Genomic DNA, 23,878 nt, shown 5'->3' with positions numbered 1-23,878 from the left:
TGTCCAAGACCCGCCTCGAGCCTTTAGTCTCATCCCTGAAGCCAAGAATTGGCAGTTGTGTCTCCACCCCCCGTGCTTATTGGCCAGCCTGGCTGCGGGTGACAGTGAGTGGCAGACACCGGGCCTAGCGCTCCGGATCGGGCCGGGCCGAGCCGAGCCGGCGGAGCCTCTGGAATCACACGGGTCGCTGTTTCTGAGGTGAGACGTGAGACGGTTATTGGAATCCCAGGGCCCGTGTCTGGCCTTGCTCAGGGGTGCCTGCGGAGCCCTAAGTGAGCTCGCGGCAGGTAACGGGGGAAGGGGCGCCACCGGCGGGGCGGGGGCGTGCAGCCGGAATGTTTTGATTGCGGGCGCGCGCAGACGAGGGCGCGCGCGGGCGCCGGGGCCGCGCGCGAGGTTGTCCGCTGTTGGGAGCTGCCAGCCCTTGGCCTGGGGCCGGGCGACCCTGGGGCGAGGTGGACTCCGGTCCACGGTCGCCGCGGCTGGATGTGGGGAGGCAAGCCAGCCCACCCGGGCTATTAGCTGTAGGGCTGACTCGATCCCTGCAACATCCGCAGGAACCCCTGAGCCCAGGCCCAGCCGGCCGGGGCTCCACGGGCCCTGGTCCACACGGACCCTTGAGTGGTGACTTCCCTGAGGGCCAGGACTCTCACTAGCCCAGGGAATCCCACCGGGGCCAGGCTGGGCCAAGATCCACGGCCCCCAGGGGCTGCACGGACAGGTGAGTACCACGACCATGCCTGGCTCCCAGGACCTAGGGAACCCACAAATTCACCTAGGATCGGGGGTCTACACTGACCCAGTCAAGGTTTCCCATCCAGCAGGTTTGCTCACCGGCTGGATCTTTGGTGCTAGGGAAGTCAGAAGAGGGTGACCAGAAAGGTCCTCTTCAGGAAAGACTCTCTTGGGGTTTTGTGGACCTTGAGAAGTATGTCATTTCTGAGGCTAAGGTGGGGCAATGGAGAAATAGTCCAGAGGGGCCCCTGGCCTCAGGTCTGTACCCACTCATTCTCCATGGGGTCCCTAAGTTATTTCTTGAGACTCTGGAGTTGGAAGAGTGGCCCTGTTTAGCGCAGCCAGAGGAAGTGCTCGTAGTCCTGGGCTGGAAGGGTGCTTCTTCCTCACTGCAGCCTTCCTGCCCCATGCTCGGCCTCCTCTTCATGGGGTGTGGATGGGTGGGAGGGTTGAGTTCCTTTTTATCCCCACTCCCCACTCTCTGGGGCCTGACATCTTCTCCTCCAGCAGCTGCAGAGCATCGAGGGCTGGAGTGGAGCACATACTGTCCATGGAGCTGGTAGGGCCATGTGCTTTTCTCAAACATTTGTTTGCAAAGTGCTTCCAACCTGCTAGTCTCTTGGGAGACCAGGGTTTCCAGGATGGGTGGGGGAGGGACTTTTCTGTCCGTTAAATAGAAGATAAAACAGCCCCCAACAAAGGGGCAGATTCTGGCTTTGGGCCAGGAAGGTAGCAGTAGATGCCCAGACTGGCCAGAGTTAAGGCCTCCCCAGCCCTGAGCTTACTGCCTTCCTTGTGTTACTGCTTCTCTGCCTCTGAGCCAAGCAGGCTGGTAGTGGAGACAAAGCCCAAGGGTACTTTCTTACTCCTTTTTGCACTAGGCAGGGCAGCCTGTGGGCAGCAGCTGGAACTGAATCAGGGTCTCTTCTTCCTCATTGGCAGGTGGTCAAGGTGGACAGGGGGTGGTGGTGATGGCGCAGTTTGACACTGAATACCAGCGCCTAGAGGCCTCCTACAGTGATTCACCCCCAGGGGAGGAGGACCTGTTGGTGCACGTCGCTGAGGGGAGCAAGTGTGAGTTCTTGGACATGACAGCCATAGGGAGAGCTGATGGAAGACCATGGAGGGAGCAAGGGGCTTGTGTTCTCCCAGAGCTCTGACATCTCTGTTCCTATCCCACAGCACCGTGGCACCATATTGAAAACCTTGACCTCTTCTTCTCTCGAATATCCTTTGTGTTTCTGAGTTGGAGCTCTGGGACCATTAGTGTCTCTTTAAGCCGGGTCTCTGGTGGAAGGTGGGGGTAGGTTTGACTCTAATACCTGGAATGGGTAATGGAGCTCATCTTGAGGCTGAAAGAGGCTGGTAAAATCATCGTTAAGTAATGATAGCCCACATTTACCAAGATCTGTGTGCCCGTGTCTACTTTGTGGTGTTAATTTGTGGAGCCTTTCTAAGGGTAAGCCTCCATTTTTTTTTTTTTTTTTTTTTTTTTTTTTGAGATGGAGTCTCTGTTGCTGCTAGAGTCCAGGGGCAATCTCAGCTCACTGCAACCTCCACCTGCTGGGTTCAAGCGATTCTCCTGCGTCAGTCACTCTCCCACGTAGCTGGGATTACAGGCACCTACCACGATGCCTGGCTATTTTTTGTATTTTTCATAGAGACAGGGTTTCCCCATTGTTGGCAAGGCTGGTCTTGAACCTTCTGACCTCAAGTGATCCACTCGGCTTGGCCTCCCAAAGTGTTAGGATTACAGGCGTGAGCCACCACACCCAGCCAAGCCTCGTTTTTGATGGGATATTAATAATCGTAAAAAGTAACATCTTTTGACTCATTCTGTATCAGCTCTGTGTTAAATACTTTACATGCATTATCTCAGACCTAATACTCCTATGAGATAAGTGTTATTCATTCCTAATGTGCCACTGTGGACGGACAAAAGTTGAGAGGTTAAGTAACTTGGTAAAGTCACACAGCTAGAAAGTCACAGAGCCAGGACTTAAGCTTGAGTGTGTTGATACCAAAGTCTGTGCTCTTACCTGCTATCTTTACTGACCACTTTTTCTTAACAATTATACGTTTATAATCTGCACCAGAAGAATGGCTTCACATGTATGCTCATTGGGGAGATCTTTGAGCTCATGTAAGTATAAGAAGGGACAGATGATGTGGTGAAAGAATACGTCTTAGTCTTTCCTCTCCTTGTACTCACGCCTGGCCCAACCTGCCAGTACAACTCAGTCCTAGGCTAAAACTTTGTAAACCTCTGTAGTTCAGGGACTGGGTGTGGCACCAAAACTTACAGCTTCACCTTTCTTTTTTTTTTTTTTTTTTTTTTTGAGACGGAGTCTCGCTCTGTAGCCCAGGCTGGAGTGCAGTGGCCGGATCTCAGCTCACTGCAAGCTCCGCCTTCCGGGTTTACGCCATTCTCCTGCCTCAGCCTTCCCGAGTAGCTGGGACTACAAGCGCCCGCCACCGCGCCCGGCTAGTTTTTTGTATTTTTTAGTAGAGACGGGGTTTCACCGTGTTCGCCAGGATGGTCTCGATCTCCTGACCTCGTGATCCGCCCGTCTCGGCCTCCCAAAGTGCTGGGATTACAGGCTTGAGCCACCGCGCCCGGCCACACCTTTCTTTTTTTTTGAGATGGAGTGAGTCTCACTCTGTCGCCCAGGCAGGAGTGCAGTGGTGCGATCTTGGCTCGGTGCAGTCTCTGCCTCCCAGGTTCAAGTGATTCTCCTGCCTCAGCCTCCTTAGTAGCTGGGACAACAGGCATGTGCCACCATGCCTGGCTAATTGTTTTTGTAATTTTAGTAGAGATGGGAGTTCACCAAGTTGGCCAGGCTGGTCTCGAACTCCTGACCTCAGGTTAGGTTATTCACCTACCTCGGCCTCCCAAAGTGCAGGGATTACAGGCATGAGCCACCATGCCCGGCCAAGCTTTCTCACAAGAAAAGCTTTCCAAGGCTTATCTCTTCCATGAAGAGAACCCAGGCCTTGGTTGGGCGCAGCAGCTCACACCTATAATCCCAGCACTTTGGGAGGCCCTAAAAATACAAAAATTAGCCAGGTGTGGTGGCGCACGCCTGTAGTCCCAGCTACTTGGGAGGCTGAGGCACAAGAATCACTTGAACCTGGGAGGTGGAGGTTGCAGTGAGCTGAGATTGTGCCACTGCACTCCAGCCCAGGTGACGGAGTGAGACTCTCTCTCAAAAAAAAAAAAAAAGGAAAAGAAAAAAGAACTCAGGTCTTGACCTTGATCATCTCAACGCTCCAGTGGAAAGTACATTGTTCAGTCAGGAGGTCTCAGAGATGCCAGCCACAGAGAAAAGCCTCTGTTCTGCCTTGGCTGTACCATGGCCTGCTCCTAGGCAGAGAGCCTCCTGGGAGAGAGAAGCCATATAGCATTGCCAAAGGGGAAGGGGCTAAGAAGCCCTCCTTCAATCAGAAAACTCCCCCAAGGGCTTTTAACTACAACCTCAAAAGGCAATCAGGGACTGGAGATCAGAGACCCACAGGATGAAACCTTCAAGAGTCCAGAAGTGGTGGCTGAGGTTACCATGAGGTGAGGAAAGCAGGCTGCAGCTGTGGCAGCTGAGGCTAAGAGCAAAGAGTGGGCCTGAGACAGTTCTGTGGGGCTGAGGAGCAGAGAGGGCCCACTGGGAGTTCTCCAGGCCCTTCCAGTTCCCAGTCTTGTTCTGCTACCTCCAGACTCTTCTCTTCCCACTGGGTTTCACTGGGTCCTCTCTGGCTCTCAGACTGCACTCCTTCTTTCCAACTCTCCAGGCAGTTCCTCTTTGTGGTTGCCTTCACTACCTTCCTGGTCAGCTGCGTGGACTATGACATCCTATTTGCCAACAAGATGGTGAACCACAGTCTTCACCCTACTGAACCTGTCAAGGTCACTCTGCCAGACGCCTTTTTGCCTGCTCAGGTCTGTAGTGCCAGGTAAGGGCTGCAAGTCAAGAGGACACCATAGCCTTGAGTTCTGCTAGCAGGTGGGTAATAGAGTGGAGTCTGAGGCAGCAACTCATACTCCAGAACTGACTCAGGCTCAGTCTTGCAAAAATACTTCAGGATAGCAGCGTCTCTGCCAAGACTCCTTCCTCAAGGGCCACCTCTCCTCCCCTTCTTTTTTCCCACCAGGATTCAGGAAAATGGCTCCCTTATCACCATCCTGTTCATTGCTGGTGTCTTCTGGATCCACCGGCTTATCAAGTTCATCTATAACATTTGCTGCTACTGGGAGATCCACTCCTTCTACCTGCATGCTCTGCGCATCCCTATGGTAAGACTGGGAAGTTGGGCACTTAGCCCATAGTCTAAGATGTATTGGGAGGTATGGGTGTATACCTGGGCATCAGTTGTCCTTATCTGTCATTGGCAGGTCAGGAAGTGTCTCTTTTTTTTTTTTTTTTGAGACGGAGTCTCACTGTGTCTCCCAGGCTGGAGTGCAGTGGCGTGATCTCGGCTCACTGCAAGCTCCGCCTCCCGGGTTCACGCCATTCTCCTGCCTCAGCCTCCCAAGTAGCTGAGACTACAGGCGCCCGCCACCACGCCTGGCTAGTTTTTTGTGTTTTTAGTAGAGACGGGGTTTCACCATGTTAGCCAGGATAGTCTCGATCTCCTGACCTCGTGATCCACCCGCCTCGGCCTCCCAAAGTGCTGGGATTACAGGCTTGAGCCACCGCGCCCGGCCAGGAAGTGTCTCTTAAGCTCACAACCCCTGAACCTCACTTCTAATACAGGGCAAAGAGGTCGAGGCAACAACTCCACCTTCCATACTTTGTCTCTTCCCCACCTCACCCTGCAGTCTGCCCTTCCATATTGCACGTGGCAGGAAGTGCAGGCCCGGATCGTGCAGACTCAGAAGGAGCACCAGATCTGCATCCACAAACGTGAGCTGACAGAACTGGACATCTACCACCGCATCCTCCGTTTCCAGAACTACATGGTGGCACTGGTTAACAAATCCCTCCTGCCTCTGCGCTTCCGCCTGCCTGGCCTCGGGGAGGCCGTCTTCTTCACCCGTGGCCTCAAGTACAATTTTGAGCTGATCCTCTTCTGGGGACCTGGCTCTCTGTTTCTCAATGAATGGAGCCTCAAGGCCGAGTACAAACGTGGGGGGCAACGGCTAGAGCTGGCCCAGCGCCTCAGCAACCGCATCCTGTGGATTGGCATCGCTAACTTCCTGCTGTGCCCCCTCATCCTCATATGGCAAATCCTCTATGCCTTCTTCAGCTATGCTGAGGTGCTGAAGCGGGAGCCGGGGGCTCTGGGAGCACGCTGCTGGTCACTCTATGGCCGCTGCTACCTCCGCCACTTCAACGAGCTGGAGCACGAGCTGCAGTCCCGCCTCAACCGTGGCTACAAGCCCGCCTCCAAGTACATGAATTGCTTCTTGTCACCACTTTTGACACTGCTGGCCAAGAATGGAGCTTTCTTCGCTGGCTCCATCCTGGCCGTGCTTATTGCCCTCACCATTTACGACGAAGATGTGTTGGCTGTGGAACATGTCCTGACCACCGTCACACTCCTGGGGGTCACCGTGACCGTGTGCAGGTGGGCCAGGGCCGCGGGTGGGAGCAAGCCATCTAGCATTCCTGGGAAACGCTTACATCTCACCATGACCCTGATCCCACTAGGTCCTTTATCCCGGACCAGCACATGGTGTTCTGCCCTGAGCAGCTGCTCCGCGTGATCCTCGCTCACATCCACTACATGCCTGACCACTGGCAGGGTAATGCCCACCGCTCACAGACCCGGGACGAGTTTGCCCAGCTCTTCCAGTACAAGGCAGTGAGTGGAGTTGGAGTTAGGGCCTGCTAGAGACTGGCTGGTAGCTTGGTGGTGAGGGCTGGGCTCCCTCCTGCTCGCTTGTGACCTTGGTCCCGCCCTTTTAGGTGTTCATTTTGGAAGAGTTGCTGAGCCCCATTGTCACACCCCTCATCCTCATCTTCTGCCTGCGCCCACGGGCCCTGGAGATTATAGATTTCTTCCGAAACTTCACCGTGGAGGTCGTTGGTGTGGGAGATACCTGCTCCTTTGCTCAGATGGATGTTCGCCAGCATGGTCATCCCCAGGTACTGGGAGAGGAGGGAGCCAGGTGGCCAGGGATAATGCTGGAACATACAGTGTCTTTGGGAAAACCGCAAAAAGACACCTCTTCTGAGTTACACAAAGGCAATCCTATACCAGGGGCACACTGCTTGGGAGCCTGGGCTGGATTTCAACCAATTTGCACCCTTGGCCAAGCTCCCTTAAGAAAGGCACAACACGGCCGGGCGCAGTGGCTCAAGCCTGTAATCCCAGCACTTTGGGAGGCCGAGACGGGCGGATCACGAGGTCAGGAGATCGAGACCATCCTGGCTAACACGGTGAAACCCCATCTCTACTAAAAAATACAAAAAAACTAGCCGGGCGAGGTGGCGGGCGCCTGTAGTCCCAGCTACTCGGGAGGCTGAGGCAGGAGAATGGCGTGAACCCGGGAGGCGGAGCTTGCAGTGAGCCAAGATCACACCACTGCACTCCAGCCTGGGCGGCAGAGCGAGACTCTGTCTCAAAAAAAAAAAAAAAAAAAAGAAAGGCACAACACAAGTAACTGCTCAGCATGCGGCCCCGCCTGGGGTGGGGGGCACTAGGGCCCCTGGGAAAGATTGACAGTGCACTGTGGTTTCCGTCCTCCAAGGGTAAGGCCTCTCCACTAACAGGAAAGGTGCAGGAAGGCTCCTGGCAGAGAACAGTCCTGCTTACTCTGCTCTTCCTTGTGCAGTGGCTGTCTGCTGGGCAGACAGAGGCCTCAGTGTACCAGCAAGCCGAGGATGGAAAGACAGAGTTGTCACTCATGCACTTTGCCATCACCAACCCTGGCTGGCAGCCACCGCGTGAGAGCACAGCCTTCCTAGGCTTCCTCAAGGAGCAGGTTCAGCGGGATGGAGCAGCTGCTAGCCTCGCCCAAGGGGGTCTGCTCCCTGAAAATGCCCTCTTTACGTCTATCCAGTCCTTACAATCTGAGTCTGAGGTGTGTTCCTGGGGACTGGGAGATGATGGGCAGAGTGGACTTCAGGAGCTGGGAGTTGAGGACCGGGCATGGGGTGGAAGGCTTCCTTCTGTCTCTTAAGTATGTACCACTGGGGCCTGAGATACAGAATACTACGGGACCCCGGACGCCTTTTTCGTTCCTTAAGAATTCTACCTACCCCTTTCTTTCATAGCCCCTGAGCCTTATTGCAAATGTAGTAGCTGGCTCATCCTGCCGGGGCCCTCCACTGCCCAGAGACCTGCAGGGCTCCAGGCACAGGGCTGAAGTGGCCTCTGCCCTGCGCTCCTTCTCCCCACTGCAACCCGTGCAGGCGCCCACAGGCCGGGCGCACAGCACCATGACAGGCTCTGGGTGAGTAAATGGGGGCCAAGATGGGAGGGCATGGCAGCCCTCAGCAGCTTGTGTGGGTCTTGGAAAAGTTCACAGCTGCTGTCTGTCTGTACTGGGAGAGACAGGGTGGATGCCAGGACAGCCAGCTCCGGGAGCAGCGTGTGGGAAGGACAGCTGCAGAGCCTGGTGCTGTCGGAATACGCGTCCACAGAGATGAGCCTGCATGCCCTCTATATGCACCAGGTGAGTACGCAGCTGAAAAACAGAGTGGAGGGTTTAGATGCGGAGAAGTAAGACTGGGGTTCCAAACCCTTCTCTGCCATTTACCTGCTCTGCCACCCCCAATCCCATATCTACTTTCTTAATATCCTTTTTAGCTAAGCGTGCTCTCATCCAGGGCCTTCACACACTTGCAGTTTCCCCTGCCTAGAATCCACTTCCCTGGGATATCCAGATGGCCTCCTCCTTCTTCTTCGCAGGTCTCTACAGCTGCCGTTTCCCTGAGACTTTCTCTGATCACTCTCAGTAGGCTTCCTTGCCCACCCTTCTGAGTCTTCCTGTCTTAGTTTTCTCCATAGCATTTAGCACCATATGACATACCGTGCTTTTTCCTTATTTATTTACTTATTCTATATCCCCTCTACCAGTATATAAGCCTCACAAGGGCTGGCATTTCTGTCTGTTTTGTTCACTGCTGTCTCCACACACCTAAAAGAGTGCCTGGCCCTTAGACCATCAGTCGGTTTGTTCTTGAATCAAATGAATAGGTAAAATGAGGGCCATTACAACACAGGCTTCTTCGGGGGATCTGCTGTGAATGTAACCTGCAAAGATGAGAGGTATATTACACACTATTAACATAATAGGTGCTCTGAGGCAAGGATTCTCAGGGAAGGGATAAAGCAGGAACTGACTGATAGCAGGTTGGAGGGCAGCTGTTTCAGATGGACATCCTTCTGTCCCCCACTAATGAGCCCCCCATTTCTCCAGCTCCACAAGCAGCAGGCCCAGGCTGAACCTGAGCGGCATGTATGGCACCGCCGGGAGAGTGATGAGAGTGGGGAAAGCGCCCCTGATGAAGGGGGCGAGGGCGCCCGGGCCCCCCAGTCTATCCCTCGCTCTGCCAGCTATCCCTGTGCAGCACCCCGGCCTGGAGCTCCCGAGACCACCGCCCTGCACGGGGGCTTCCAGAGGCGCTACGGCGGCATCACAGGTATCTAGTTGGGGGTATAGAAGGAAACAGGCTGCAGGGAAGAGTAGTTCTTCCAGGGCCTCTCAAGGGGAGGAAAGAGGTCTAAGGGACCAGGCCCAAAGACTCACCCCGCCAAGCAGCCCCCAGCCTGTTCCTCATTCTTGTGTTCCTTCTGTGAGTATACTTACTCTTACTTGTCTCCAGATCCTGGCACAGTGCCCCGGGCTCCCTCTCATTTCTCTCGGCTGCCTCTTGGAGGGTGGGCGGAAGATGGGCAATCGGCATCAAGGCACCCTGAGCCCGTGCCCGAAGAGGGCTCGGAGGATGAGCTACCCCCTCAGGTGCACAAGGTAAGGGCCCCAGGGCCTAGGAACAAGTGCCAGAAGTAGTAACTTACAGGGTGAGGTAATAGCCTTTCAGGGGAAGGAAGGTATGCCCCACCCCCACGCAGAGATTCTGTACCCTCCCCTCCAAAATACACTACCCCTTCTTTTCTCAACTGCTCTGCAGGGCTTGGTTTTTCCTTTCCTTACCTCCCCAGGAATCAACCTTTCCTGTCCCTTTATCTCTAGGTTTCTATGGGGCTAGCAGGTATCAGCCAGTAGCTGAAGACTATCTCTGTTACCAACCCTTTCTCTCCACAGGTATAGACAAAGCTGAGCAGGGTTCCTATGGCCCAGGATGGAGGCCACCGCTGCCCTGCCATCCCATCCCGTCTTTCCGCCATGGGAGGGCTCCTCTGAGTGTTGCCTGGCCCCACGTGTGTGGTGTTTGTGTGTCTGTGCCTGGCCAATGGAGGTGCCAACACTGGGCGCTTGCCACAGCCCCAGGAGAGGAATTTGGGGCCTAGGAACCGAGGGCACACAGGACTCTAGCCTCATCCCCAGGACCCCCTTGGCTCAGAGTGTGGTGCTAGAAACCGGTCCCCAGCCCAGCCCCAGTACTGCCACCTTTACACCTACCCCTGCAAGTCTCCAGAGGGCTGCCCACCACAGAAGCTGCCAAGCAGGGAGAACCTGTGCCAACTGTGGAGTGGGGAGGTTGGGCCTGGACCCTCAACCCCTGCAACCTTCCCTAGCCCCCTCAATAGATGAGCAGGTCAGGCTGTGGCCCTTACCTCACCCGCAGTTCTCGCCCAGTGCTGCAACCGGCTCGCCTCTCTCCGCTTCCTGCACATCACTGGCCTGTGTGTGCTGCTTGCTCCTGTTCTGTTTGCTTGCTCCCATTCCGTTCGGCTTTTGCTTTGCGTTGGGGTGAAGGCCCTAGCTTCCAGCTCCCCTCAACGCTATCTTTTGACACTAAGAAAGAAGGTTTCTAAATTGTAGGAGCAGGATGGAAATACTTTGCTGCCCTTTCCAACTTTTAGGATGGGCCCCCAGGAGACTAAGGTCTTCCTGGGCCCTCATTGCTGCTTATCGTACCCCCCATCACGTGCACATGGGACAGACCGGGCTGGAGGGTGACCTCAGCTGTGTACGTCCCAGCAAGAGAGCTCTGGCCCGCATCTCGCTGTCCCCTGGAGGGGGATGAAGGGCGATGCCTCGCCCGAGGCTTTGGGCTGCTGCACTGCATGCTGGGACTGCTCCTACTCTGTCCCACCCCTCACCCAGCTGTGGTCCGGCTTTGGGAGAGTGGTGAATTGCGCTGCCCGAACTCGGAGCGGAGCAGGATACGGACCGTGTACAGCTTGATAACCCTTAATAAAAAGGGAGTTTGACCAGACTTCTTCTTGTCTCGCGCGGCTAGAATCCTGGGAACAAGAGAAATGGGATGGACTCGGCCGGGGTCTAGAAGAAAGTTATGTTTAGGCCGTTGCTCAGATACGCTGAGCTAGGCGGCTGGCGGAAGGGCAGCTTCCGACCCACGGTTCTGTGGAGGTCTGTTTCCAGCCCCAAGCCACGATTCCGTGGAGGTTTCCAGCCGAACGTGGTGGTCAGATTTCCCGCTCTGAGCACGTAAACAAGCCGGCTCTGCCCCTCTATTTTGCATTCCTCGCGTGCACCATTTCCCCCGCCCCCCTTCGGAGACATTTGGCCAATGGGAACCCTGGTAGGGGCTGGGGGCGGTCATGTGGGCGGGGCCACAGCTGTGGAGCTCGGTGCGAGTCCAAAACCGAGCATTCCCGTGGGCCTGCAGTCGGCGGAAGGGTCCCAGGCCCAGAGCGAGCGGGGCCGGGCTCAGACGGCGTACGTGCCCTGCGTGAGTGCGTGGCGGCGGCGCGTGCGCGAGGGGAGTGGGCAGTGAGGCCTGGTCCACGTGCGTCCCTTCCCGGGACCCCCGCAGCTTAGCGCCCAGCGGCTACGTGAGCCGAGCACCCGGATGTCCTCGCCCCTCTCCGAGTGATCAGTCCCGTCCTTTGGTCCCGCAGTGCCCTTAGCCCCGGCCGGTGTCCACGCATTGCCATGGTGACTGTGGGCAACTACTGCGAGGCCGAAGGGCCCGTGGGTCCGGCCTGGATGCAGGATGGCCTGAGCCCCTGCTTCTTCTTCACGCTGGTGCCCTCGACGCGGATGGCGCTGGGGGCTCTGGCCTTGGTGCTGGCTCTTCCCTGCAGACCCCGGGAGCGGCCCGCTGGTACTGATTCGCTGTCTTGGGGGGCCGGCCCTCGCGTCTCTCCCTACGTGCTGCAGCTGCTTCTGGCCACATTTCAGGTGGCGCTGCCCCTGGCCGGCCTGGCTGGCCGGGTGGGCACTGCCCGGGGGGCCCCACTGCCAAGCTACCTACTGCTGGCCTCCGTGCTGGAGAGTCTGGCCGGCGCCTGTGGCCTGTGGCTGCTCGTCGTGGAGCGGAGCCAGGCACGGCAGCGTCTGGCAATGGGCATTTGGATCAAGTTCAGGCACAGCCCGGGTCTCCTGCTTCTCTGGACTGTGGCGTTTGCAGCCGAGAACTTGGCACTGGTGTCTTGGAACAGCCCACAGTGGTGGTGGGCAAGGGCGGACTTGGGCCAGCAGGTGAGGGACTCTGTAGGGAGGGGGAAGCCTCTGCAGGCCGGGCCTGGGAGAAAGCACTGCCTGTCCAGTCACACTGCTTCCAGGCTTTAGGATGCCTCTAAGCAAAGGGAGAAGGGAGGGGCTGAGTCCTGCGGGGAGCTGATAGCCAGCTGGTGGGGTGTGCCTTTGCTGAGTCACTGTGGTTTTGCTTTTTTTTTTTTTTTTTAAGCCTGTAAGTGCTGCATGTGTTCCTGACACCAGTCCCTGGCCCTATTATAAGTAGTAATACAATGAAATTTTATTCTCAATGATACTCTCTCCACTTATATTTCCTTCTAGGTTCAGTTTAGCCTGTGGGTGCTGCGGTATGTGGTCTCTGGAGGGCTGTTTGTCCTGGGTCTCTGGGCCCCTGGACTTCGTCCCCAGTCCTATACATTGCAGGTTCATGAAGAGGACCAAGATGTGGAAAGGAGCCAGGTACACCTCAGTTTCTTTTTTTTTTTGGAGACAGGGTCTTGCTCTGTCACCAGGCTGGAGTGCAGTGGCGTAATCTCGGCTCACTGCAACCTCTGCCTCCCAGGTTCAAGCGATTCTCCTGCCTCAGCCTCCTGAGTAGCTGGGACTACAGGCGCATGCCGCCATGCCCAGCTAATTTTTGTATTTTTAGTAGAGACAGGGTTTCACAGCATTGGCCAGGATGGTCTCGATCTCTTAACCTCGCGATCCGCCTGCCTCAGCTTCCCAAAGTGCTGGGATTATAGGCGTGAGCCACCGCACCCAGCCTCTTTTTGTTTTTAAGACAGAATCTTGCTCTGTCGCCCAGACTGGAGTGTAGTGGCGCAATCTCAGCTCACTGCACCCTCTGCCTCCTGGGTTCAAACAATTCTCGTGCCTCAGCCTCCCAAGTAGCTGGGATTACGGGTGTGTACCACCACACCCAGCTAATTTTTGTATTTTTAGTAGAGATGGGGTTTCATCGTGTTGGCCAGGCTGGTCTTGAACTCCTGACCTCAGGTGATCCACCTGCCTCGTCCTCCCAAAGTGCTGGGATTACAGGCATGAGCCACTGCACCAGGCCTCACCTCAGTTTCTGAATCCTAGAGTCTCTTCATTTTATTCCCTGTCATCATTCCTTCCCTGCAAAATGAAATGCTTCTTTTCCAAATATCAGTTTGCAACTTAGTTTTTCTGACCCCATCAAGGATCACTTGTGGGTCTGAGATACCTGGGAGCTATAACCCAATATGTTTTTCCCTAACGGGTTTCTGGCTAGTGCACTTGCTTGATTTCTGAGCTCCCCTCCTATGTGTTTCACCATCCTAGGTTCAGTCAACAGCCCAACAGTCTACCTGGCGAGATTTTGGCAGGAAGCTCCGCCTCCTGAGTGGCTACCTGTGGCCTCGAGGGAGTCCAGCTCTGCAGCTGGTGGTGCTCATCTGCCTGGGGCTCATGGGTTTGGAACGGGCACTCAACGTGTTGGTGCCTATATTCTATAGGAACATTGGTGAGCAGGAGGAGCACCAGCTCAGTGTGCTGGTCCTTCATCAGTTTGGTGGCTGGGGTGGTCCTTACCTAGGGAGGTGGGACAGAGCTGGGTGGTCAGAAAGAGGCTGTGGCTGGTACCTGGGGCCATTTTGCCTGAAGAGAGTCCTGGGTGCCATAAGTGGGCTCTGACTCATTTTCTCCACAGTGAACTTGCTGACTGAGAAGGCACCTTGGAGCTCTCTGGCCTGGACTGTTACCAGCTACGTCTTCCTCAAGTTCCTCCAGGGGGGTGGCACTGGCAGTACAGGTATGAGAGACTCCGCCCTCACCCTGCTAGGTACAGTCCCTTCCCACAGGCATTCCCTCACCATCCACCTCCATCAGCATTCCTCCCCAGCCCCCATGTGCTCTCAGACCTTTCACTTCCTGGTGCTGGGCTGACATCCCTCAGCTCCCAGGCCCTACTGAGGCCTCCCCTGGCTCCCTACAGGCTTCGTGAGCAACCTGCGCACCTTCTTGTGGATCCGGGTGCAGCAGTTCACGTCTCGGCGGGTGGAGCTGCGCATCTTCTCCCACCTGCACGAGCTCTCACTGCGCTGGCACCTAGGGCGCCGCACAGGGGAGGTGCTGCGGATCACGGATCGGGGCACATCCAGTGTCACAGGGCTGCTCAGGTGCCACCCCAGTGGAAAGGGCATGTGGGAGGGTGGAGCCAGAGAAGCACGGAGAGGGGCCTGTAGGAGGAAGAGAACAGACCTTGCCTGAGGAGCTGCCCCTCCCACCTTAGTGTTTTTTAAATCATAGGATTATTGTACACATGCCCTCCTAATAACTCAGGTAATGCAGGCAGAGGGCAAATCTCTTTCGAGCTGCCCTCACTTCTTCAGAGCTTCCCACTGTTTAGTATGTTGGGTTCTGCTCTTTTTTTGAGACAGAGTCACGCTCTGTCACCCAGGCTGGAGTACAGTGGTGTAATCTCTGCTCACTGCAATGTCTGCCTCCCAGGTTCAAGCAATTCTCCTGCCTCAGCCTCCTGAATAGCTAGAATTACGGATGTGCACCAGCGTGCCTGGCTAATTGGTGTATTTTTAGTAGAGACAGGGTTTCACCATGTTGGCCAGGCTGGCCTCGAACTCCTGGCCTCATGATCTGCCCACCTGGCCTTCCAAAGTGCTGGGACTACAGCTGTGGGCCATCGTGCCTGGCTGGGTTCTGCTTTTTTGCATTTTTACATGCATACTATATATGCAGACTCACATAACTAATATGGTATCGTGGAGGTTTTTGCTAAAACAAATGGTATTGTGACATAGCCATCATTCTCAGAGTTGCTTATTACCAGAACATTATGGAGATATGTTTTTCTTTCATGCCTGAAGGTCTCCCTCATTCATTGTAATTGATACAGAGAATTCTGTAGTTTGGGCATGGTTGATTTAGCCACCCACCTCTTGAGGATAGAATCAATTAAGACTGGTTCCAGTCTGTTGCTTGAAAATAAAACACTACCCTGAAATGTCTAGAGGCAGGGTTGCTGGGTTTAAGCCCCCAAACCTTTCTTATTCACTTGACCTGCCCTCCTAGCTACCTGGTGTTCAATGTCATCCCCACGCTGGCCGACATCGTCATTGGCATCATCTACTTCAGCATGTTCTTCAACGCCTGGTTTGGCCTCATTGTGTTCCTGTGCATGAGTCTTTACCTCAGTGAGTGCTGCTGGGTGACACCATCTCCGTGAACTATCCAGAGACTCCCTTGGCCATGAGCTCTGTCCCCACTCAAGTGACCCACCTATGGGAGGTGTTGGATTGGTGGACTTGAATGGGCTCCTGGTGCTCCTCATGTGATGGGCGGGTCTCTTCTATCAAATCAAACCTTAGCTCAATCTAGCTGAGGGGGCTGGGGAAGGACATTCTTGTTACGTTAAGTCTGCACTGTGGACACAGGTCAAGGAAGCCTCATTTGTGTAACAAGATGCAGCTTGCTTTCATTTGTTTACCAAAAGCGTTTTCTACACATGAGGCTTTGTGTAGGTTGCAGAGATACCTCCCTGTGGAATCTGGGTCTCTGGGCTTGAGCATAGGTTTAGTGTGTACATGGCAGGTAGTGGACATTGACATTTGGTCTCTGCTTTTGGGGATGATGTCCTATTCTGCTCCCCATCCTGTCACCCTCCAGCCCTGACCATTGTGGTCACTGAGTGGAGAACCAAGTTTCGCCGCGCTATGAACACACAGGAAAATGCTACCCGGGCACGAGCAGTGGACTCTCTGCTAAACTTTGAGACGGTAACAGAGGCCCCAGTGGCAGTGGTGTAAGGTGTGGAGATGTGGAGGAGTGTGGCTAGGACCACTGGGGCTGACAGAGAGCTGGGGGTGTGATGTTTGTGTGATGTTTGAAATAAGGAAGGAGGACTGAGAGTTGGGGGGAATGACCCGAGTGCCATGTGTTGTGCCCATGCCAAATAATTTTGGTTTGAATTCATCAGGTGAAGTATTACAACGCCGAGAGTTATGAAGTGGAACGCTATCGAGAGGCCATCATCAAATATCAGGTGAGGATGCTAGTTTGAGGCCTCCAGAGAATAATGCCCTGGCCTGGTAGAATTTTCAGGGCCAGGAGTAATAGTCGAATGTTGGGGTGGAAGGGGCCTGGGCCCAGGTTTGGACTCACTGATGGCCATCGTGTATAGGACATTCCTCTTCCTGTGTTATTGCCCTCAGGGTTTGGAGTGGAAGTCCAGCGCTTCACTGGTTTTACTAAATCAGACCCAGAACCTGGTGATTGGGCTTGGGCTCCTCGCCGGCTCCCTGCTTTGTGCATACTTTGTCAGTGAGCAGAAACTACAGGTGAGGCAGGATCTTGGATGAGAGAGTGGGGCACAAGGAAAAGGGGGCCTGGGGCCTGTGTCTGGGCCACCAGGCTCTTGGCTAGGAAGTGGGCAGGGTGACAAAAGAAGAGCAGCCTGCAGGCCTCCCGTGACGTGGTCCGCTTCCTTGATCGCCACAGGTTGGGGACTATGTGCTCTTTGGTACCTACATCATCCAGCTGTACATGCCCCTCAATTGGTTTGGCACCTACTACAGGTAATCTGAGCCCTGGCCCTCACCTGTCCAGGGCACATTACTACTTCCTGGCTACTCAGAGAAGTCCTAACCAGCACCTTTTTGCAGGATGATCCAGACCAACTTCATTGACATGGAGAACATGTTTGACTTGCTTAAAGAGGAGACAGAAGTGAGTGAAGGGAGAGGAGTAGGGTTTGGGGAAGGAGGAGCTGTGTGGTGTTTCTTGTGCTTGGAAAATACAAAGCTGAGAACCTCAGCACACATGGGTGGTGCCCTTCCAGGTGAAGGACCTTCCTGGAGCAGGGCCCCTTCGCTTTCAGAAGGGCCGAATTGAGTTTGAGAACGTGCACTTCAGCTACGCCGATGGGTGAGGCCTTCCTTTGCTTTTCTGTGCTTTTCTGCACACTGCCTTCCTGCTTCTCACTGCTCTGAATCCCTGCTTTTGGAAAAGAGCCTGGGCAGGGGAGGGGCAGGGCCTACTAGCAGCTCTGGTGATGGAAGGCGCCTGCTGAGCAACCACCCTCCCTTGCAGGCGGGAGACTCTGCAGGACGTGTCTTTCACTGTGATGCCTGGACAGACACTGGCCCTGGTGAGAGGAGACTCAGCCACTTGGCCCAGATGCCTCAAGCTTCCCTCATTCAGTGCCCATGGTAGCTCGTGACCCAGGGTGTGGAGTCAGAGAGCCCAGTCACAACAGGCAACAGGATTGAATGGTGCAGCCTCCACGGACATCGGTGACCTCTTGGAGAGGGAACCTTAAAAGCCAGTGGGCCTCAGCCGGGTGTGGTGGCACACGCCTGTAATCCCAGGACTTTGGGAGGCTTAAGTGGCCAGATCACCTAAGGTCAGGAGCTTGAGACCAGCCTGACCAACATGGTGAAACCCCATCTCTACTAAAAATGCAAAAATTAGCTGGGCGTGGTGGTGGGCGCCTATAATCCCACTACTCGGGAGGCTGAGGCAGGAGAATCACTTGAACCTGGGAGTCGGAGGTTCCAGTGAGCTGAGATTGTGCCATTGCACTCCAGCCTGGGTGACAGTGAGATTCGATCTCAAAAAAAAAGAAAAAAAGAAAAAAAAGCCAGTGGCCCTGAGATTTTTTCCACTGTTTCCATTGCAACAGGTGGGCCCATCTGGGGCAGGGAAGAGCACAATTTTGCGCCTGCTGTTTCGCTTCTATGACATCAGCTCTGGCTGCATCCGAATAGACGGGCAGGACATTTCACAGGTAAGGTTGCTCAGGAGAAGACTGTAGTTTAGGGGTCTGTGTGTGGAGGAATGATAAGGGCTGGGTGTCCAGAGAGAGTAGATGTCACCCTTGCAACAAAATAGGGCCATTCTAGCATGATATAACCTACAGTCACACAAGTAAAGTAGTCCTATGAAGGATTTGTGTGGTGCCATAAAAGCTACAAAGGTGGCTCATGCCTGTAATCTCAGCACTTTGGGAGGCCGAGGCAGGTGGATCACTTGAGCCCAGGAGTTCAAGACCAGCCTGGGCAACATGGCACAACACCCTCTCTACAAAAAATACAAAAATTAGCTGGCCATGCTGGCGCACACATGTAGTCCCACCAGGAGGCTGTAGTGAGCTGTGATCATGCCACTGCACTCCAGCGTAGGTGACAGAGCAACGCCCTGTCTCAAAACAAAAACACACACACACACACAAACAAAGGTACAAAGATCTTCTGTAGCCAAGTGTGGTGGCTTACACCTGTAATCCCAACACTTTGGGAGGTCAAGGCAGCAGGATCATTTGAGTCCAGGATTTTGAGACCAGGCTGGGCAGCATATCCCGACAACCCCATCTCAACAAAAAATTAAAAATTAGCTTGACATAGTGGCAAGCACCTGTGGTCTTAGCTACTCAGGAAGCTGAGGTGGAAGGATTGCGTGAGCCCAGGAGGTCAAGGCTGCAGTGAGCCGAGATTTTGCCACAGCAATCCAGCCTGGGTGACAGAGTGAGACTCTATCCCAAAACCAAACCAAACATTGGCAGCAATCTGGTGAAGTGGGAAGAGAAGATGGGGAAACACAGAGGAGTGATTTGCCCACACGGCTAAGGTCTGGGGCAGTGATGGTGGGATTCTTAACAGGGCCTCTTATCCCATGTGCTTCTGGCCAGCCCACCCTCCCTCCCAGGCCTTGGGGGTATCTCACAAGGCAGATTGTGTGGTCTTTTGGCCCTAGGTGACCCAGGCCTCTCTCCGGTCTCACATTGGAGTTGTGCCCCAAGATACTGTTCTCTTTAATGACACCATCGCTGACAATATCCGTTACGGCCGTGTCACAGCTGGGAATGATGAGGTGGAGGCTGCTGCTCAGGCTGCAGGCATCCATGATGCCATTATGGCTTTCCCTGAAGGTAAGATTCCTTTGCAGAGAGTCCCCTCCCCTCCTGGTGTTGTCCTGTTAATCTCTGACCCCTGTTCCCTCCGTTTCTTGTTTCTTCCACGTAAGAAACGTGTGGTGGGTAATATCCACAGGGTACAGGACACAGGTGGGTGAGCGGGGACTGAAGCTGAGCGGTGGGGAGAAGCAGCGCGTCGCCATTGCCCGCACCATCCTCAAGGCTCCGGACATCATTCTGCTGGATGAGGTGCGCCCTGGGTCTCCTCCCCTCCTTCCTCCCTTGTGTATGCTCAAGCCATTCCTGCTGGGCACTGTCCTCACCTAGAACAGATATCATGAATCCACGTCTCACAAAACACACTTTACAGTTCTCAAGCCCAAACAAGGCTCTTGTATATTCTTGAGGCCTCAGCCAGCAGCCTGCCTCCTTCCATTGGGGTTTTGAGTGGCAGGAACAGTTTTACCTGGACCCTCTCTACAGGCAACGTCAGCGCTGGATACATCTAATGAGAGGGCCATCCAGGCTTCTCTGGCCAAAGTCTGTGCCAACCGCACTACCATCGTAGTGGCACACAGGTACAGGACTACAGGCCTGGGGCGGCTGGCGGTGTGGCCGCTTTGGGTGGGGTAGTAGGCAACTGATCTTTGACTTCTCAGGCTCTCAACTGTGGTCAATGCTGACCAGATCCTCGTCATCAAGGATGGCTGCATCGTGGAGAGGGGACGGTAAGAGACAGAGATCAAAAGGACAGGTCTTCTGAATTGAGGGCTCCAGGAAAGGGGGTGTGAAGTCCCAGAGGCTTCTGGAGGGGACCTCCCTTGCCCATCCCATCCTCTCTGCAGGCTGGCGGCAAGGACTCTTGGGGTAAAACTGATGGTTGGGACTCACACTTTCCTCCTCACCCCAGGCATGAGGCTCTGTTGTCCCGAGGTGGGGTGTATGCTGACATGTGGCAGCTGCAGCAGCAGGGACAGGAAGAAACCTCTGAAGACACTATGCCTCAGACCATGGAATGATGACAAAAGTTTGGCCACTTCCCTCTCAAAGACTAACCCAGAAGGGAATAAGATGTACGCCCCTTCCCTAGCTTATTTCATCCTGGTCTTGGGGTGCGGTGCTAGCTATAGTAAGGGAAAGGGACCTTTCAGAAAAACACCTTTTGGGCAAATAAAAATGTGGCCTGTGTGAGGATCACTGTGGCTTTGTGGGGTGGGGTACTGCAGTGGGCCTCTACCCGTGTGTCAGGTGAGCATTGTTGATGCGGCTTTTCTGTTTGAGGTTAGAGAGGAGAGAGAAACACACCACTTGTATATCCTATCAACTGCCAAGATCCTTTATTTTCTCCAGGACCCTTCCTGCCCACTCCATGTCAGGGCAGCTCCAGCAAAAGGGAGATGACATGATGATAGGACTGAGAGCAGGGCCTGGCCAGCATCCACCGAGGGCCCAACCAGGCAACAGTTGCTAGCTGCTCTCTCCCATGCAGCTGGAACACTAGCAAGGCCTTCCAGAGGCTCCCAGGGCGACCTACACATCACTCCCGCTTGTCTCTGCCCTCCAGGCTACTCCGGGCCGCCTCTCCCTGTGTACCCTAGAGGTGTGAGGGTCACAGTCCTCCTCAGGTGAACCTCCCTCCCCAAGCCCAGGGCCCTAGCACAGGCTGCAGTTGGATGGCTTCGAGCTGCGGCTCTGGGCCTGGAGCAAGGAGAGGGGAAGGAAGGAAAGACAGGGTGCAACGTCAAGGAAATGAGGGGACAACCCTCATTTCAGAGCTCAGCACAGGCTGGAGTCATACTGAAAACCAAAGGACAACCACCATTCCAAAACTCTGCACCACTCAGAAGAACCCCCATCCCTGACTTCTTCCTCCCTCCCACTGCAGCACCCATCTTCACCCCAGCCTCATACCTGCTGCCGCTGGTATTCTGCCTCACTGGCTGACAGTGCTTGTGCTAAAGCTAGGTCTTCTTCCTCCTGACAACTGGGAGGGAGGAACAGTTTAAGTTGGATGATGGTAGGATCTAAAATTTGAACATCTGCTCTGTGTGTGTCGGGCCTCACAGTGCCAAGCACTGCTGGGGATTATCTCAATCTTCATAGCAACACTACAAGGTGGGTGTTAGTATTGTCCCCATTTTTATAGAGGAAATGAAGGCTCCATGGGTTAAATAACTTGTCAAGGATGATACAGTTCATCTTAATTTTGAGCCCAAGTTGCCAGCGATTATCTTGCATTGTGTCAGAGTGGTCCCACCTACCTCCCTCCAGATCAAACCCTTGCCCACAGCTTGCCCTTTCTCAAGAGGGTAGCATACCTTGGAACCTGGGGTTTGGTCTCTGCCAGGGACATTTCCAGGGCCCGCTGCAGAGCTTCATCCTCACTCTGCAAAGGGAGAAAGAAGACCAGTGTCCTTGGACTTCACTCTCTGTGTGTTTGTTTCTGTCCATCCAACCTCTGCCCAACTCACCAGGCCATTCTGCAAAGCAATCACTGGAGGGGCTGTCCAGGATGGAGACTGGGTTGTGGCTCTATGACCAAACATTGAAGAGGTGGAGGTCAGAGGTGTGAAAGGGAAAAACAGGGAGCAGGGAAACGGGCAGGCCTACCTGCTGGGAGAGGGACAGGAAGGCATGGTTCGACTTGGGCTGGGGACAGTGCTTGTAGAAGCCACATTTTGTGCTCTGGAGATGGCAGCAAGTCTGTAGGGAAAGATATTGTTGGCATGTCTCCAAGAACCAGCCTTACCCAGGAATTCAGGAGGGGAATTCTGGAAAAACATGCCCTTGAAAAGGAAGCTAAAAGACTCCCCTAGCCAACAGGGATATGGTTGAAGCTCCCCAATTTGTAACGACAGAGCTTGAGTCAGTTCCAAAAGAATGCAATAGTCCCAAAGGCAAGTAGAAGACTTGGCTGCAATTACCCTGCCCGGCTGGTTGGGTGCCCCTCCCCAGAGCAATCATGGTCCAGTGGGTGCCGGTGCTTGATGCAGAAGTTTCGGCTACACCGTTCACAGGTCAGTTTCATCATTTCTCGCTGCCGGCAGCCAGTGCGCTCACACTTATTGGTAAAGATCTGAGGTGAAGTGAGAAGGTTGTCCCTGCTGAGACTCTGACTAGCTGTTTGGGTTTCCAGGCATCCGTAGTTCTGACCCCTACAATGTTTACCTTACGTTTTTGCTGTGCTGGATCAGAGCGACAGTCTCTGTCAATGTGCTCTCCCACAGCACGGTCAGGGGGCTCCCCTCTGGCCACAGGCACAGGCACATTACAGAGAGGGCACACAGGTACCTGGATATCCTATAGTCAAGGAGCAAGGGTCAGTGTGTGGCCCACCCCAGTCCAACAAATCTCTGGTCCTGAAAGAACTTGGATAGGACCCAACACAAACACTCAAAAACAGTGTTTCCCAGCACTGACAGCCTCAGAAAGACAAAAGGGAGAAGAAATGTAAGACATGGATTTGGGGGATTCTGCACGCATTCTCCATCTGCCCGTTTTCACCCTGAGGATCGCCCCCTCACCTTTTGGTAAGCAGATCCACAGTGATGCTGGGCGTAGGCCACATGGTCTGCGCAGAAGATGCCTAAGCAGGCATCACACTTAAGCGGCAGAAAATCTGCAGAGAGTTGGTCGGATTGCAGGTACAGGGGGACCTCGATGTCCTTCTCTCTCACTCAAGCCTTCCACTCAGCGGAAGGAAAACACCATCCTATTTGCGACACACCGCCCCTTCCCAAGCCCATTACCTCCTTGGCCCCGCCCCCTCTGCCCCTGACCCCCCCCCAACTTCAAGCCCCGCCCCCCGGCATTGCCAGCCTGGGAACCCACCCTTCCCTCCCCACCTGCGGTTCAAAGTCCCTTTCCGCTGGGCCGCGCCCCCCGCACGCTCCGCCCCTCACCCAAGCGCTGACAGCTCGGCTCCGAACAGTGAGCCCCGAGGTCCGGAAACTCCATCCCCGGGTGGGGTCTGCTAGGAGAAGCGACGAGTGCGGAGAGGCTCTAGGGCTCGTGCTCCGGGTCCGGACCGCGACCCCGCACTCTGGCGGGCTCCCTGCCCCGCCCCTTCCTCTCCCCCGCCCAGCCCGTATTACCGGAGCCCCCGCGCCAGCCGGCCCACGGCGCCCGCTCCTCCCTCGGCGCGCGCGGCGCGCTGACGTCATCACGCAGGGCTGGCGCGTCCGGCGCTGTCTCCCGGCAGCCGGGGAGCGCCTGGGTCGAGCTTAACCCCGCCTTGCTTGGGGAGGCTGAGAGCCGGAAGACTGTCCCGAAGCGACAGGATGTTAGTGCGCTGCTCCGCGACCCTGGGCGCGGGCGTATTCCGCAGAGGGTCTCTCTGAGGGATCAGGGACGGGCGAAAGGGCCAGCGAAGGCAAAGACAGATATCTTAGGGGATGGAAGGCTGGGTGGTTTGGGGTCTTTCACAATTCGGTCCTTAGCCCGCTTCACACACGATGCCCTCCTCCTGGCCATTTTGTTCACGGTCACGGCTGCCCTTCGCTTCCACCAGCTGACAGCTCCCATATTTCCCTGAAGTACAGATATCTCTAGAGCTGCAGATCCCTCCTCCAGTTTCGACTTTGGTACCCTCCTCAGTCTGAACTAAGTGCACCTGCTATGTGATCTTCCTTCTTCCATTCTAGCACCCATATCACTAATGAGCTGTCCCCCAGCCCCTATATAAGTATACTGGGAAGTCAGGAACCATGTCTACCTTGTTTCGTGTTAGGTCCCAGCACCTAACA

General features: G+C 54.9%; 3 protein-coding genes across 9 annotated transcripts; 2 read left to right on the top strand and 1 right to left on the bottom strand.

Moving 5' to 3' along the window:
* The first annotated feature begins 25 nt into the window (after positions 1-25).
* ATG9A (autophagy related 9A) lies at positions 26-11,018 on the top strand. Of its 5 annotated transcripts, XM_025405572.1 has the most exons (17): positions 125-198; positions 558-721; positions 1,243-1,294; positions 1,678-1,809; positions 1,918-1,961; positions 2,814-2,878; positions 4,519-4,680; positions 4,879-5,020; positions 5,546-6,294; positions 6,378-6,531; positions 6,636-6,815; positions 7,505-7,753; positions 7,947-8,125; positions 8,230-8,347; positions 9,095-9,317; positions 9,501-9,646; positions 9,941-11,018. In XM_025405572.1, exons 4-17 carry the CDS (start codon positions 1,707-1,709, stop codon positions 9,944-9,946), a joined length of 2,520 nt encoding a protein of 839 aa, XP_025261357.1. In that variant the 5' UTR covers positions 125-198; positions 558-721; positions 1,243-1,294; positions 1,678-1,706; the 3' UTR covers positions 9,947-11,018. The 5 variants fall into 5 exon arrangements, with proteins under 5 accessions (XP_025261354.1, XP_025261353.1, XP_025261357.1 ...); XM_025405568.1 differs by lacking the exon at positions 558-721 and having other exon boundaries at positions 55-198; XM_025405573.1 differs by lacking the exon at positions 558-721 and having other exon boundaries at positions 126-198; positions 1,246-1,294.
* Positions 11,019-11,525: 507 nt separating this feature from the next.
* On the top strand, positions 11,526-20,321 carry ABCB6 (ATP binding cassette subfamily B member 6 (Langereis blood group)). 2 transcript variants are annotated; one of them, XM_025405566.1, is made up of 19 exons: positions 11,526-12,247; positions 12,566-12,703; positions 13,550-13,730; positions 13,917-14,018; positions 14,202-14,385; positions 15,296-15,417; positions 15,890-15,999; positions 16,200-16,265; positions 16,435-16,560; positions 16,721-16,797; positions 16,885-16,948; positions 17,061-17,146; positions 17,312-17,369; positions 17,904-18,008; positions 18,974-19,148; positions 19,270-19,382; positions 19,617-19,711; positions 19,793-19,861; positions 20,044-20,321. In XM_025405566.1, the coding sequence occupies exons 1-19, from the start codon at positions 11,699-11,701 to the stop codon at positions 20,150-20,152; spliced, it is 2,529 nt and encodes an 842-aa protein (XP_025261351.1). In that variant the 5' UTR covers positions 11,526-11,698; the 3' UTR covers positions 20,153-20,321. The 2 variants fall into 2 exon arrangements, with proteins under 2 accessions (XP_025261351.1, XP_025261352.1); XM_025405567.1 differs by lacking the exon at positions 12,566-12,703 and having other exon boundaries at positions 11,550-12,247.
* Positions 20,322-20,451: 130 nt separating this feature from the next.
* On the bottom strand, positions 20,452-23,283 carry ZFAND2B (zinc finger AN1-type containing 2B). Of its 2 annotated transcripts, XM_025405590.1 has the most exons (10): positions 23,228-23,283; positions 23,036-23,103; positions 22,658-22,752; positions 22,302-22,433; positions 22,058-22,209; positions 21,744-21,836; positions 21,605-21,665; positions 21,452-21,519; positions 21,045-21,117; positions 20,452-20,831 (listed from the first exon to the last, which is right to left on the bottom strand). In XM_025405590.1, exons 2-10 carry the CDS (start codon positions 23,088-23,090, stop codon positions 20,787-20,789), a joined length of 774 nt encoding a protein of 257 aa, XP_025261375.1. In that variant the 5' UTR covers positions 23,091-23,103; positions 23,228-23,283; the 3' UTR covers positions 20,452-20,786. The 2 variants fall into 2 exon arrangements, with proteins under 2 accessions (XP_025261375.1, XP_025261376.1); XM_025405591.1 differs by lacking the exon at positions 22,302-22,433 and having other exon boundaries at positions 23,036-23,106.
* Positions 23,284-23,878: the final 595 nt, after the last annotated feature.

The sequence above is a fragment of the Theropithecus gelada genome, chromosome 12, assembly GCF_003255815.1.
Source record: "Theropithecus gelada isolate Dixy chromosome 12, Tgel_1.0, whole genome shotgun sequence".
In the NCBI taxonomy this organism is placed as follows: Eukaryota; Metazoa; Chordata; class Mammalia; order Primates; family Cercopithecidae; genus Theropithecus; species Theropithecus gelada.
The sequence above is the reverse complement of the archived record's forward strand: the minus strand, read 5'-3'. Positions and strand labels throughout refer to the sequence as shown.

Excerpts from the sequence above, each read along its gene's own strand:
- ATG9A (XM_025405569.1), top strand. The coding sequence starts at position 1,707 with ATGGCGCAGTTTGACACTGAATACCAGCGCCTAGAGGCCTCCTACAGT. Across the intron at positions 6,295-6,377 it reads GTCACCGTGACCGTGTGCAG|GTCCTTTATCCCGGACCAGC; the intron begins GTGGGCCAGGGC and ends TGATCCCACTAG. Across the intron at positions 8,126-8,229 it reads AGCACCATGACAGGCTCTGG|GGTGGATGCCAGGACAGCCA; the intron begins GTGAGTAAATGG and ends TGGGAGAGACAG.
- ZFAND2B (XM_025405590.1), bottom strand. The coding sequence starts at position 23,090 with ATGGAGTTTCCGGACCTCGGGGCTCACTGTTCGGAGCCGAGCTGTCAG. Across the intron at positions 22,210-22,301 it reads CAGCACAGCAAAAACGTAAG|ATCTTTACCAATAAGTGTGA; the intron begins GTAAACATTGTA and ends ACTTCACCTCAG. Across the intron at positions 21,666-21,743 it reads TCCTGTCCCTCTCCCAGCAG|AGCCACAACCCAGTCTCCAT; the intron begins GTAGGCCTGCCC and ends GTTTGGTCATAG.
- ABCB6 (XM_025405566.1), top strand. The coding sequence starts at position 11,699 with ATGGTGACTGTGGGCAACTACTGCGAGGCCGAAGGGCCCGTGGGTCCG. Across the intron at positions 16,561-16,720 it reads TCAGTGAGCAGAAACTACAG|GTTGGGGACTATGTGCTCTT; the intron begins GTGAGGCAGGAT and ends TGATCGCCACAG. Across the intron at positions 19,149-19,269 it reads CATTATGGCTTTCCCTGAAG|GGTACAGGACACAGGTGGGT; the intron begins GTAAGATTCCTT and ends TAATATCCACAG.